Source organism: Gymnogyps californianus, chromosome 13, assembly GCF_018139145.2.
Source record: "Gymnogyps californianus isolate 813 chromosome 13, ASM1813914v2, whole genome shotgun sequence".
NCBI lineage: Eukaryota > Metazoa > Chordata > Aves > Accipitriformes > Cathartidae > Gymnogyps > Gymnogyps californianus.
This window is the reverse complement of record NC_059483.1, coordinates 12,091,094-12,104,754: the sequence shown is the minus strand read 5'-3', so window position 1 is coordinate 12,104,754 and position 13,661 is coordinate 12,091,094. Positions and strand designations below refer to the sequence as shown.

General features: G+C 45.0%; 1 protein-coding gene across 1 annotated transcript; it reads left to right on the top strand.

Annotated features, from left to right (window-relative positions):
- The first annotated feature begins 881 nt into the window (after positions 1-881).
- Positions 882-13,586, top strand: CFAP100 (cilia and flagella associated protein 100). The gene is given in 15 exon segments (XM_050904816.1): positions 882-954; positions 1,354-1,440; positions 1,799-1,896; positions 3,289-3,481; positions 4,107-4,174; positions 4,839-5,002; positions 5,628-5,708; positions 6,239-6,661; positions 8,206-8,254; positions 8,849-9,000; positions 9,820-9,955; positions 10,431-10,633; positions 12,220-12,275; positions 12,278-12,312; positions 13,301-13,586. Coding segments are annotated over 15 exon segments (1,929 nt in total). The 3' UTR covers positions 13,412-13,586.
- The last annotated feature ends 75 nt before the right edge of the window (positions 13,587-13,661 follow it).

The following is a 13,661-nucleotide window of genomic DNA, read 5'->3' as shown; positions in this document are numbered from 1 at the left end:
ACCACATGAACAAGAAGATTTTTATGAGAAGGCGTTTAGATTACAGAAGTGAAGGTGTGCACTAAGAGGGCTGAATATCCAGGAGTTTGCTGCAACTGCTCTGCATATTTCACAAAGTGTATTCAACTGAACGCTGCAGGCATTTGACTGCCTTCCTACCCCTGCCCTGATGGGGTTTTCTCCAAAACTCACATCATCAGCAGGGGTTATGTTGTTCCAGGACGTAGATGAGGGACCCCTAGAGAAAAATATCCCATTAAGTTATGCAAAGTTCAGAGAGACATGAAATCTAAGCAACCAGTCAAGGAGGCTTTTGGAAAAGGTACTTCAAGAACTGAAAAGGAGAGAGAAAACATTTGGGATGTATTCAAACAGTCTAAATTCTACCTCAGCCTCTGTGTCTCATCAACAGCAAAAGTTTGACACCTCCGAAGAATAAGATACTAATTGGGCAGCTGCAGAAACACAGCCAATAGCAAACACAAAGCACCAAGGACGTACATGGAAATTAGGCCAGATGAGTTTAGCTCAAAATACATAAAAACTGGAGGCAGTTCAGAGGAAGAAAATGATGTTCTAAAATAGCCTTAAAACTAGTGCAAGCGGAAGAGGGTATTTTCTGCTGTGTCTTATACCAGTGCAGATCAGGAATGCATCGATTGAACTAATACCTCACTGGACCCAGCTTGCTGCCTTTGTTGATTGAAGGATAACTTTAACAATGGTCTATCTGTTCTTTGTAAGTGAGATCATTACAATTATGCCTTTTCCCCTAGGACCCATAGCAAAGACTACAAAAAGAGACTCGATTCAGAGAAACAAAAAACTAACCTTCAACAGTTTGCCAGCCTAAAATTAAACACGACAGAGCTCCCTACAGCATGTCTGTGCTGTCCGACAATCATTCAGCCTTATCACAAGAAACCCACAGTGCTGAAGCAATTACTGGTAAGAGCTTTAGAGAGTAAAAATGTTGCTTGTGAACCAGCGATAGGAGGATGAAAAAGTATGAGTGTGGATCAGAGCTGGAGATGCGGGTGGAACAAGAGGCAAGGGACTTGAGTTACTTGTTATCTCCAAATTGTTTTGTCTTTGCTTTCCCATCAGTGTGTGTGTAAGGAGGACTGTGTTTTACACAGCTTTCACATAAGCCAGGCATGAACACCTCCTTTTGGGGGTCAGAACTCAAATATTTTCCAGTTTACTGAAGCTTTTTGTTAATTCCTACAGACACAAAAGGCTCAGTTGTTAAGATCCAGAAAGCCCCTAGGCCCATCACTGCTGTAAAACCTACTGCATCAGTTACTGGCAGGTCCCAACTGATTGATTTGTTTATGGTTTTCCTTGGGCTAGGGTCAAACATGCCATCTCCACATACAGAGTCAACGTCTAGAAGTCTCTCTTCCAAACCTGGAATGGAAACCCAGCTTGTGCTGTCAGGTAAGGTCACGATGCTCTGGCAGCTTTTCGTTGTTATGTCAAAGGAGAGGCCTGCACTCAGACTCTTCTGCCCACAATCAGATGAGATGGGTAAAATAGCTCCAGACTTACAAAAATCCCTGGCTGAAATCCTGAGCTGATCAGCAGATATGGTCAAGTGACATAAACGATACTTTGGCTTCTTATAAGCCCTATCCAGCTCCCTGCTCTTGACTCAGCATTTTTAGACACCTGCAGCCGTGAGCACAGCTGCCCACCCTTCAGGCATGATGCAGCAGATCAGAGTCCCTTTGCACTGGGTCCTGATATTCTGCCTCACGTCTTCTACATCCTCACCCATTTTTTGCAGAAAGCCCAGAAGAGGATGAAGAAAACCCAATGAAAAATCCATTTACAATTCCTCCAGATATCGATATTTTCTTAATAAGGGACAAGGAAAGAAAAAAGGCTAAGGCGGTATGTATACGTGCTTTAGGCCAATGTATATACAAGCGGTTCACTAGGGCAGGCAACCAACCAATATAATACCAAAATTTAGTGCATGAGAGAAATAACAGCTGTCAAATTTCACCCCAGATCAGCTTCAAGTCCACTGAAGTCCATGATGAGAGATTAACTTTACCAAGAGCAGATCTGAGCACAGGCTGGCTGGTTGCTAGTGCAAAATCTGGATATTGTCACTTTGTTTACTTACTTCAAGGTAGATTTACCACTCATTCCTGTTCCTGGAGATGATACCTGCCAGTGCTGTTAGCATTGATTTCTACATAAAGTTTGGTGCAAGATCTCTTGCTTTCCACTTCAACAGGCTTGGCTTTCTGCTTGGGAAGCTGTATTCCAATGTTTGATGTGACCTTCTTCTGAACTGCCAACAAAATGAATGCCCAGGAAGAAGGACGACATGGGTTTCATGCCTTAGGTTTCTCTCCATAAGATAGGGAACTGCAATCCACCAGATCAGAGAGCTGCGTCTCAGGAATGTCTCTTTCTTTCTTATTTCTGCAGTGGACTTTCCTTAGGGCATGCAATCCAAAGGGGGTGGGAAGTCATGGAGAGGTTGTTGCACCTCTGAGAGGTCTGATTGTTGCACGTGGTTGCAGAAACCAGGCAGTAGTGTGGAAGCAAGAGGTCTTTGTTTCTAAATCACAAAGGGAGGGCTCCAAACAAGCTTAAGCAAGTCTTTTCACCTCACATTGATGACTGATACAGCCTGGTTTTCGCTTGGGTTGAAGGTCACTATATAAGTATGAGGAAAGACTTAGGAAGAAGTGCACTAAGGATGTCTGCTGAGTGATGTCCTCAGCCTAACCCATGCCCAAACTGTGCAGACAGCCATGAAATACACTTCAGCCCATGTGAAAGCACTGAGTATGAACAACCTTATATCCCCCAGAAAGCTCTGGAGTGGGTTTGAATAGATCCTCTCAATCCGAACTTGAAGGTTTACATGCCTTTGTGAAAGTTGGCCTGAGTCGGTATTGAGCGTGGGCTGTCCTGTTGTTCCCTTTTACTAGGGGACTTGAAGGATGAATCTCTGAAAATTTCCATTCTGTCCCAAGAATAATCCAGGAAGGAAAAATGAGGACACTGAGTAGGTACAAACTGGCACAGCTGGTGGCTGGATGCAGAATACAAATCAACAAACCAATGAGAAAAAATGCTAAGAAATCAAGTGTTTTGGTTGCCGCAAGAGAGAATATCATTGGGATTAGTCAGATAAACTAGGCAAACATGCATCAGCAGGGTATCAGTAGCCTGCAAATTTCTAGACTGTGAATAACCACTCATGTCTTTAGAAACCACAGCAAACAAAGCGCATAAACTGTCCACGTAACTGACTTCTCATAGGAACGTGAAAGGATGAAGACCATGAAAATCCATGAGAAAATGACTTACTCCACTAAAATAAAAGCAAAGCAGAAAGGGTTCAGGAAAGCTCTGCAAAAGGAGGAAGAAGAGGAGGCCAGAAAACAGGCAACAAATGAAGAGAGACTGAAAACTCTTCAGGAGAGTCTTTCATGGAAGATAGCCATTAAAAAAGGTAGAGAACAGTTACTGTCTTTGTAGTGGTGCTGCTCAGCTGGGTAACAGCCTAAAGCGAAAATCAAAGAGGGGATGGGAATAGCAGTTAGCTCTAGCTGACTTTGGTGAGCTCTTGTAGACACAATAGCTATATGCTGCATATTGCCAACCTCTATGTGGCTGGGTCATCTCCATCTCATGCATTTACATACAGAGCATGTGTTACCCCCACCACAGTAGCCTGGGTTCCACCATCCCCTCTGTCCTTCACAGTAGCTGGGAGCTCTCGGAATCAGCTGAGAGTTTGCAGGACCTTGTGTCATGGTGACATTTCCTAAAGTTGGATTTTAGTGGATGTGGGCCTAAATTTTCTGCCTCTGACGTGAGGAGTAGCTTTGTCATTAATGTCTAGAGGACATTGACCTTTGTAAGGACCAGATTCTCCACTCCATTCTACCTGGTTTTACTCCATGAAAGCCCATACGAAACTGATCCTAAACAAGGTCAAAACTATAATAAAATAATCAGTATTGCTGACTCCAACGCCAGCCACATCCATGCTCACAGCAGCCTACATATTCACTATGTTTTGCCTTGGCTGTATTTCCCCCTCTGGTCTGATTAACTTTATATCCTAATTTCAGATTACCCATTAGAAAAGGAGACCTTCCATGACTACATAAATGACAGAAGAGAGATATTTTTACTTGAGGTACTTGGCTTTAAGAATGTTACTTTCTGTTAATTTAATTATTCTTCCCTGTGTTGCTTTGTTTTGTTTTTTTTCCCGAGATCCATTGCCTAGAGATCATACCAAGGAAGTACACATCAGACCTCATGAAACGATTGTCCAAGTCCTGTGTTAAAGACACTCATAGTCTACAGCCCAGCAACCCCCAACCAAGAAAGAAAGGAACATAGGTCATTCGCACTATCCAGTAGCAGCCATGCAACTATTTAATTTGTGAGATGCACAGATATACTGCCCTTTTGGCTCCTGCTGTCCTATACATAAATTATAGCTGGGAGCCATTCTGAACTCAAAATAAGGGAGCTGTGCTGGAATATCCCCATTATTCACCTCTATCATTGTGCTGTAACACAACTGAATCAATCTTTGTCAGCCAGGAGTTAATGCAGTGCTGGGACTTCTGCATTCTGTCTTTAATTTCACTGCCTATTTGCTGTGTTACTTCTGAAATATCTCCTAGCCTCTATGTACCTAGTTTGCACTAAGACACATACCTTGGTTTGAAATCCTTACCCTCTCCGCCAACAACTATAAGGCAATAAGGTAACCAAGAACAAAGCTAAACCAACATACCTTTAAAATCAACCAACCAATGTAACTGTGTTGCCTTTTGGGTTCATTTCAGTATGCCATGGCAGTAAAGCGAGATGAGATTCAAAGGATGGAGAACGTAGCAAAGAATGAGGAAAGAAAACTGGAAAAGGCTGAATACTACCTGGAGAAGGATGCTGCCATGTTTGATGAGTTCCTGAAGGAGAACCATAAAAACTCTGTTCAAGCCCTGAAAATGTAATGAAAGTTGAGGGAACCACCCGTGTGCTCTTTTGCGCTGGACACAGGAGGTCTTTTGCTTGACCTCCCTGCAGAGTTTTTGCTAGCAAATGCTCTATGTCTGAGTTGGCCCAGAGTTACGTCCTGGTGGCACTTTTTCCCCACACATTCAGTGAAAGAGAGGAAGGAGAACAATAGCTGGGGAATCCCCTCATTGCAAAAGCCCTTGATTTGGCTGCAGTGAGGAACCTGCTGTTGACCCCACCACTTCCACTCTTCTCACAACACCCTTACGAGAGGAGGATGCTTCTGCCCAACCCCTCACAGCAGGAACAGTCCCCTAAGTGAAGCAAGTTGAGCACTTTGGCCCATTACAGGTATCACAAGGGCAAAGCAGCAATTGATGCTCAGCAGCAGCCAAATTAGGGAGGCCTTAACCTGGAAGCGTTGCTGGGACCCCATACTCTCTTTGCCAACACAAGCAGGACCTTCAGGCAGGAGCCAAGCATGACCTGAGACACATCTATAAGAGAGATTTCTAGCACTCCCCCCGCATCTTTTTCTCTGTTTTATAGGCACCTCATTTCACTACCCACTTACTGCTAAATTGTTTTATGGCTTACGTTTATGCATTCTTGCCTAGTGCTGAAAAAGAAACTGCAGCAAAGACAAAGAAAATAACGGAGATCCAGGCAATCACTTCCCAAATAGAGAACCTCCAAAGGTAACAGTTGCGCACTATTCCTGCCTAGCCTTTAACAGCCCCTGCGGTGCTATACCCTCACAGTCCTTGGCGAAAAAGGGAATCGGGGAAAAAGATTTCTAAAAATGTTCAATTTTAAGAGGCAAAATGTTTCAGCTTTTGTTTTCCAGATGCTGGCTTTGTTTCTAAAACAACTCAACTAGTTTTTTAATGATATTTTTAAAAAGTATAAGTATTCCAAAACCAAAATTAAATGCCTGGTCTCAGATTAAAAACCAAACAAAACTAAGTAATGCATTTTAATGGTGACATGGGGAAAGATATAAAAAAAAAAAAATTATAATTCCCAATATGAGTTGAGCTGGCAAGATTTCTCATTAATTTTCAAGTAAAAATTCCCAAATTAGCAAGTCCAGTGCCACAGCAAGGGTCTGGCCACAGAGATGTGACCAGCTTCCACATGAGGAACCACAGAGAGAGCATAGAAAGAACCTGTTCAAACAGGGGCTTTCCTCCCTGCTAACAAACTTTGTCCACTTCTCTCAACCCAGTGATATATCCAGATTCAAGAATACTTTGCAGGAGTATAAGATGTACAGGGACTTCCTCTATGAACTATCTCCGAAAGAGTGGCAGGAGGAACATGGAAAAAAGCACACAAAGGAAAAGGATTTGGAAACAGCACCCAAAGCTAATGAAGAAAGTGTCTCGCCTCCCACCACCGCAGAGCAGGGTAAGTGCCAGGGAAGAGCTGCCCAGTCCTCACTGGGACAGCCCCATGCTCTAAGTGTACATCTCTTCTTGTCTCCAGGCCAGGGTCTGATGGCCAGGACAAACGCTGCCAGTCCCTATAGTACCAGTTATATAGATGTGTCAAGTTCGCTGCTGTCTTCAAAAAGTTTGGATTTCAGGTCATTACATGAGATCAGGTCACAGCTCAAAAACTTCCTGAAGCCTCTATCAACAAGAAAACTGTGAGTACAAGACAATGCAAACAACAGACTTAAGTACTGTAGAGAGCACTCAACTGACTGGGATTCAGTATAGAGGAAACCTACTCCTCACCTTCGCTGTGAGCATGCTGAGATCTGGGTCTTATTGAAACAAATCAAAATACCAGTAGAAAGCCATCAGGCGTGCAAGTCAGTACCTATGTACCTACTCCAACAGAGCTCCATCCTCAAATCCTCTGCTGAGAGCCTTGCCCAAAGAATTTGGGCCTTGAGGTAACCCCAAGAGGAATCATAGACCTTGGGCATTTGTCCTGGAGCAAAGCTTCTCTGTGGCCAAGATACTGGTTCCCACTGGTGGTCACAGCTGCCATGCAAATAGCTGCCTGTTGTTTTGCCATTAATGAAGGTCCAAGGTCACTGTAGACCCACATGGCATTGACTGTCTACTTTCAGTAAGAGCCTTCAGACAGTATGTGCCGGGATGCAGGCAGAGTAACACTGCTGTAACGTAGGCAGGGCCAGCCTGAGAAGAGGAGGGCCAGGTGGGAGTATGAGACAAGTATGACCAGCTCCAGCTTCTTGAGGCAAAGAAAGCAATTGCTTGGAAAAGCAAAGTGTGAGTGGCTGGTGAGTCTCCTAAGGCCAAAAAACCTGGCTATCAACAGAGTTTGCAGTAAGTCATTGCTTGCAGGGCCATTTGCTGTGCCTCCACTCAAAGCATTGCAGGTGCCAGGTTCTCCCAAGCAGGGCTGCTGTGTGCCACCCCTTGTGAAGCCACTGCAATTACTGGGCTGCTGCCACATGGCAGGAACGATGCGGACACAAGTGGGGCTGGCACTAAGAGGATGCAAATGGAGGTTTTTCACCCCTCCATGGCACAGGGTGACACCAGGTGCAAGTGAAGGTGATGAGCAGGCTCTGCTGCCAACATCAGTCAGGCACCTCTTGCCTTGCTCTTGTAGCTCTTGTGCTGGCTTGCCCCTGGGGCTGAGCAGGGAAGAGGCTGCACTGCTGGTTAATGGTAGTATGCTATGCAGAGGAAGAACCATTCAACAACCTTCTCCCAGGGCAGGTAAAAACGCCAGACTCCCATGGTGGCTACACCATGTTGTTTAGAAGCAGTACCATATCCCACACGGAGCACAAGGCTTTCTCTGCACTTGCTGCACTGCTGCCTGAGCCTTTTAAATACGGCTTTTACCTCTGCCTTCTCATTGCCCAAGAGCCAAAGCCTCCCATTGAGTTTAAAGGCATTTGGATCAACACCCTCAGTTCAGGTTTATGCGTCACGTCCCGACCCTGCTGGCCAGCAGAGCCCAGAGCAGCTCAAAAGGCAGCTTGCTTGTGGACAGACACAGCTCCCACGCCACATGTTTGTGTGACCCCTAGCTCCTACTGACCTCCAAATAGCCCACAGCCATGGGGGGGCCAAACATGTGAACGTGCAAAGGACTGTTCAGGAGCAAACAGCTACAGCAAACAACAACAGTGTTCATAATTCACTAACAAGGTCTCCTTTGAGCTGTCATTTCTCTAAGGGCCTGATACACAAAATGCTTTTTCAGAAGTTCATTGGAGGATGCAGAAAGCAAAACCTGCTCGGACGAAGATGAGGTCAGAAGTCTCGTGTTGAAATACTTGCACTTTCTGTTTGTCCTGTGTCATTTATTGATGTTACTAATTTCTCTCACCTTCTAACCATTCATTATAGTATTGAGGAGTTACTGTAGCCACTAATTATAAATGTATGTTTACACATTCATAAGTGTTCATGTTTTAGCAACGCGTATTATAAATACCTTAGTTTAACTTTCCTCCTCCACTTTCCAAAAACCTACCATCATCTCAAAGCTTGCCATCCCCCAACAAGTTATGACATCATATAATGGGAAATTTTGTTATAACAGCATTTGTCGTAACAATGAAGTTACTGTTTTATGTCTGAAATTGAAGTGTTCCCACTCACAGGTGTTTGCACCACTTTTTACTCCCCAAAATGCAACTTGTTTTGGGGGTGAGCTACTGAGGCAGGGTAAAGCTACGCACATGGCAGGAAGGTGGGAGACATTTGTACGTGGACAGTCACAGACCTCGCTACATGGGAGAGCATTTGAACAGCTAGGGCTGGTGCAGACCAACCTCCATGTAGTTTAATGGAAGAGAAGCTAGAGAGGGACAAAAACTCATCATATCTGTTTTCCACTGCAGGAGCCTGAGTTGTATTTTACTGATCCCCAACAACTGCTGTCTATTTTCACGGAGATGGAGGAAGAGAACTTGTCCTTCATCCAGAATTCCCAGGAGATTGAGGAAAGTTTGGACAAGGTCCAACACACTTTCCTCACCACACACGAAAGCATGTAAGTATAACCCTGCAGGTGGTGGGAGGGGGTCCCTGTGCCCCAGCTTTCAAACATAAGGGACCCCGTCTTCCCCCTACTAGCACCTCACCATCAGGCTGCATGCTGCAGACGACACGTAATGCTGTTCATGCAGCACACAAGAGTCTCTTTCTCATAGCTTAGAGCCCAGCTGCAGCCCATCCAACTCACCATCTTGTGAGCTCCTAGGAAAGTGTCCCATCTATGTAATTTAGGAGATAGGACTTGAGCTTGGGACTAGTTCCTTAGTCCTCAAGGCACAGGTGGGGGAACTGATGCATTTAGCATCCTGCAGTGGACATAAGCCAGAAGTATCGTGTAATTCTCATAAAGAAAGATCAAAGGAAGAAACAAGGCACGTCCTGGAGCGATCCAGACCAGCACCTATTCCAACTCAATGCAAACCCTTCCTAGAGGAAGCCAGCAGGGAACCCAAGTGTAATTACAATATAGTATTTCAATGGCGGGTAGACACACATATTCCCATTTGAAGTGTAGCTTATCCCCTTCTGAAAGTTTTTAAAGGTAATCTACTTCCCCCCTTGACTTATTAAAAAATCTTGACTGTTTAGCTATGCTACTTCTCCCTCCCCCACACTAGCACAGTAACTGTTATTCCAGAAAAATCACAAGTTCCCTCTGCTCTCAGAGCTGTGGGTGCAAGTTCCCTAGAAATGGCATGAAGTGTTACCTCCATCTGCCGGCAGCAGGAGGGACGGGCCCAGGCTGGAAAGCAGCAGAGGAGTCATGTGTTTCAGAGATGCCCTTTCAAAATACCTCCTTTCTCTCTTGGCCTAGGGAGAAGAAGTTAGCAGAGCTGAAACAGCAGGTAGTCACCCTCAAATCCTCCATCGCCAAGGAAGAAGAGAGAGTAGCAGATCTGAAGTTCAAAGTTCACCTCTTTTCCTCTGGAGAACACAAAGCTGATGACCAGGTACATCCTGAGATCAAGGCAAGGGAGGTTAGCATGTGCATAAACAGTTCCTCTCCACCAGCCATATCCATCCTGGGAAAAAAGCAGACGGTTGGTTGCACTGGGGAGGGATCAGCACTGTTTCTCAGCAATGGAGCTAGAGCAAGGGCAGGTTTGGGGCACTGCTGAGGCAGCAAGCTCGGGCAAACGTGTCTGCTCCATGCAGCTGCTGCAAGGTGGGAATAGGGCTCGCAGAGGCAACCGGGCAGCTGCAACATGTCCCAGGCCACAGCACAGCTGGGAAGATGAGACCAACAGAAAAATGGCTCAATAGACATCTGTCCCAGGCACTGGTGCTGAGCAAACCGGGAAACAAGCAATTGAGTCTTGTTGAGGGAATTAAAGTGTACTGATTGCCTTTGCTTTTGGAGGGATGTTGTGGTTCTACTGGGCAGAACCCAGCTGTGCCTCTCACCATATCTCCTCTCATCTCTAGGACAAAATGCTCACAAGCCTGAACAAGAAGGTGCTGGATGTCTATTGCCACTGCACCGGAGAAAATGAGGCAAACTTGCAGACAGTGCAGATGCTAATGGTGATAGAAAAACAGCTCTATGATTTACTGGACAACCTGGAGAAAATCCCACCAGCAAAGATACAACAGGCTGAGAAAGCCAAAAAGAAGGAACGGAGGTTAAGGTAAGACAAGACCCTCTTCTGGAAATGGGGCCTCTATTTTTAAATGTTTACAGCCAAAAGCAAAGCCACTGAAAGAGCCAAATTTGTCAGATCAACCCAGGAAGCTGTAACAGCAATCTGAAAGCCCATGTGACCAATCCATCCCATTTTATTTCTGTAAGGGTTTCACGTTCATAGTACTTGCATCTCCTGATCAGCGAGCAGCAGCCCACAGCTACATTAGAAAAGACCTGGAAGCTACATTAGAAAAGGGCTAGATCTGGAAGAATAATAAAAAAAAAACCACCCAAAACCCCAAACAAAAACAGATTCAATGATGAGAATCATCATTTTAAGAAGGCAATTTGCAGTAATAATATTTAAACTGATCAGATAGAAAATTACTCCTCTAGTTATTTAACACACTCAAAGTCTGACATGCCCTGATATTTTGTCAGGCTTCAATAAGTACATAAGGGCATTTGTCAGCAATGCCAGCTTTCAAATGTTTCTTCTACAAAATTCTTAAGTTTAACTTGTATTATTAAATAGTGGCCAATTAACACAATAGATTTAGGTTCTGAGATGAGACACATTCCTTTTGGCTCAGTTACACACATCAAATTTCCTCTCACAAATAGCAAAGATGCAACTGGACAGCTGATTGTATCTGGCCATCCTCAGGTGAATCAGACCCAGCAGAGAAAAGAAAAAAAAAGTAGCGTGAGGATTTAAAGCCAGAACAGTGACATTTCCCCCCTACTTCCTCTCTTTCTCTGCATCTTTCTTCACCTTTATAGTAGAAAGGGTGTGATGCTTCTTCCTGATGTTCTGTGAACAGTTTTGCACTCTTAACTTACAAAAGAAATAAGACACACATTTATTTTACTCTGGGGATGGAGGAGAATTCAGGAAGGAATCTGACACACACACACCCACACACCCCAATAAAAAGCAAAACCAACCAAACAAAAAACAAACAAACAAACAAAACCTTCAAAGAGCACTTACAATTTTCCTGAAGATCACAAGGTTAAGAATTCATTTCCTCTCCACCGCAGTGTTCCATAGCTTGAGCCCATTTCTCTTCCAGCACTTCATTTCCACAGGGAATTGGAGCCAGTTAACAGTGTTGGCCTCCACTGTGCCCATTTAGGCAAAGCGTAGCTCCATGGATGTAAAACTCTCCTACTCAAATCTGTACGCTCCATACTTGGTTGCACTGGTGGGAACTTAAGACACAATAAGCATCGTTCACCCACAAAGCTGGTGAGCATCCCGACCAACTGTAGAGCATGTCACCTGCTGAAGGTGGTACAGAGCATGTCTGTAACAGAGAACAACTGTCTGACGTCTCCATTTGCAAAGCTTGACATGCTTTTTCCACCCCTCACTCCAGAAAGAGTAGGATCAACTGCAGCGTTTCCCTCTTACCGCCTTCACAGCAACAAACTCCAGCATCGGCTATACCCAAACCCCTGGGCTCCAGTGGTCTTACACTGTTAGACGTAAGATGTAATGTTAGATGTTGATGCTGTGTGTCAAAAGCATATTCGGTGTAGCTGCACACCACATTTAACCCATCCTTTATCTGCTCCCTTTGAAAGGCTCAGAGAGGAAAAGCTGAGACAACAGAAGCAGCAGCAGGAGGAAAGATTGCAAAGGCCCTGGAAAGATCACAGGCAACTATAAAAAAAAAGGTAAGTGCAGTAATCCATAGGAACACCTCGCCTCAATAGCCCACTTCAGAGAAGCTGGGGGTATTTGAACATCAAGCGTTTAAGGGAAGAGTGTTACTAGGGGCCTCTGTAGCTGGGTGGGGATGGCAGCCATACTCAGGTGTAGCCCAATTTAAAGGACTGATGTAACTTAAGCGACTGCTGGGAAGTCAGTTATACTGCGAGTTATTCTAGCTCAGTGTCCTTCCATCATCCTTCTCCTGTCCTTCTGTCTTGACCACATGGCCCCCTCCATTATTTGCCAATTTTCTCAGTAAGCTCATTTCAACTCGTTAACTTGGCAGTATTAAAAAAAGCATGAAAATCAGCAAATGAGGAACCAGGCAGCAGCAAGACACTCCTGACAATGGCAGCAAGGCCCTAGATCAGCCCAGCCATACCATCAAACCATACCTTTTTTGGCATGTTCCGCATTACGCCAAACTGAGCTTTGGCTCCTCAGGAGGCACAGTGCGGAGCTTCAGGCCATGGCTCCTGCTGCACGTTTCAGAGGTCAACACGACAGTGAGGACATCCCAGTTCTCAGTCACACGCCAAGCCGGTGACAGCATCGGCCATTGAGAACAGGCGCCATGAGTCCCTGCCCCTTTACCCAAGATAAAATATTGGGGTTCTGCAGGCTCCCTCAGATATTTCTTTGTACTCGCAACTTCCCTTCCTCTTGAGATAGCACAAATAAGGCTTTAGTCAGAAACCAGTTGCACGTGCAACAGTACGTTGTAGAAGCTGAAGCACGAGCACATGCACGGCCTTCAGGTGCTTGACACTCATTTTCTAATAGAAAAAACACACTTAACAGACACACTGAAACCTGCCTAGAAAACAGACAGCAAGGGGCCATGGCGCCTCGCAGCAGGAGAGCCTGGCAGCATGAAGCAGCTTTAGCTGCGTGGTTCAGACATGCTACTCCAACACAGCACTGATGCACGCGCCGCTTCTTCCTCTGCAGAGCGGCAAGAGGCCGATGTTTCGTTCCAACCCACCTGCCAGGAAGAAGAAAAAGCACAGCCAAGAACAAATGGATAAGGAGAAGGAAGAACAATTCTATTATTTCACTTGACACCACAGCATGTAGGGCTGATGCTGCTCTAGAAAACGTTTTTCATAGATCTACATTGTTAGTCTTTGCTCCACTGATGAACTTCATGGTCCCATGAAATTCCCTTCTCCTCCTACCCTAAAATCTTCTCCTACCCCAAGATCCCAGGGAAAGTTGCTGTGTCAGTCAACCCCTTTTTCCCCTCTACTGATCTTTTGCCTAAGAAAATAAATTAAAATTCTCTCACTTTGCTTCTGAGGCTCCTGCTAGC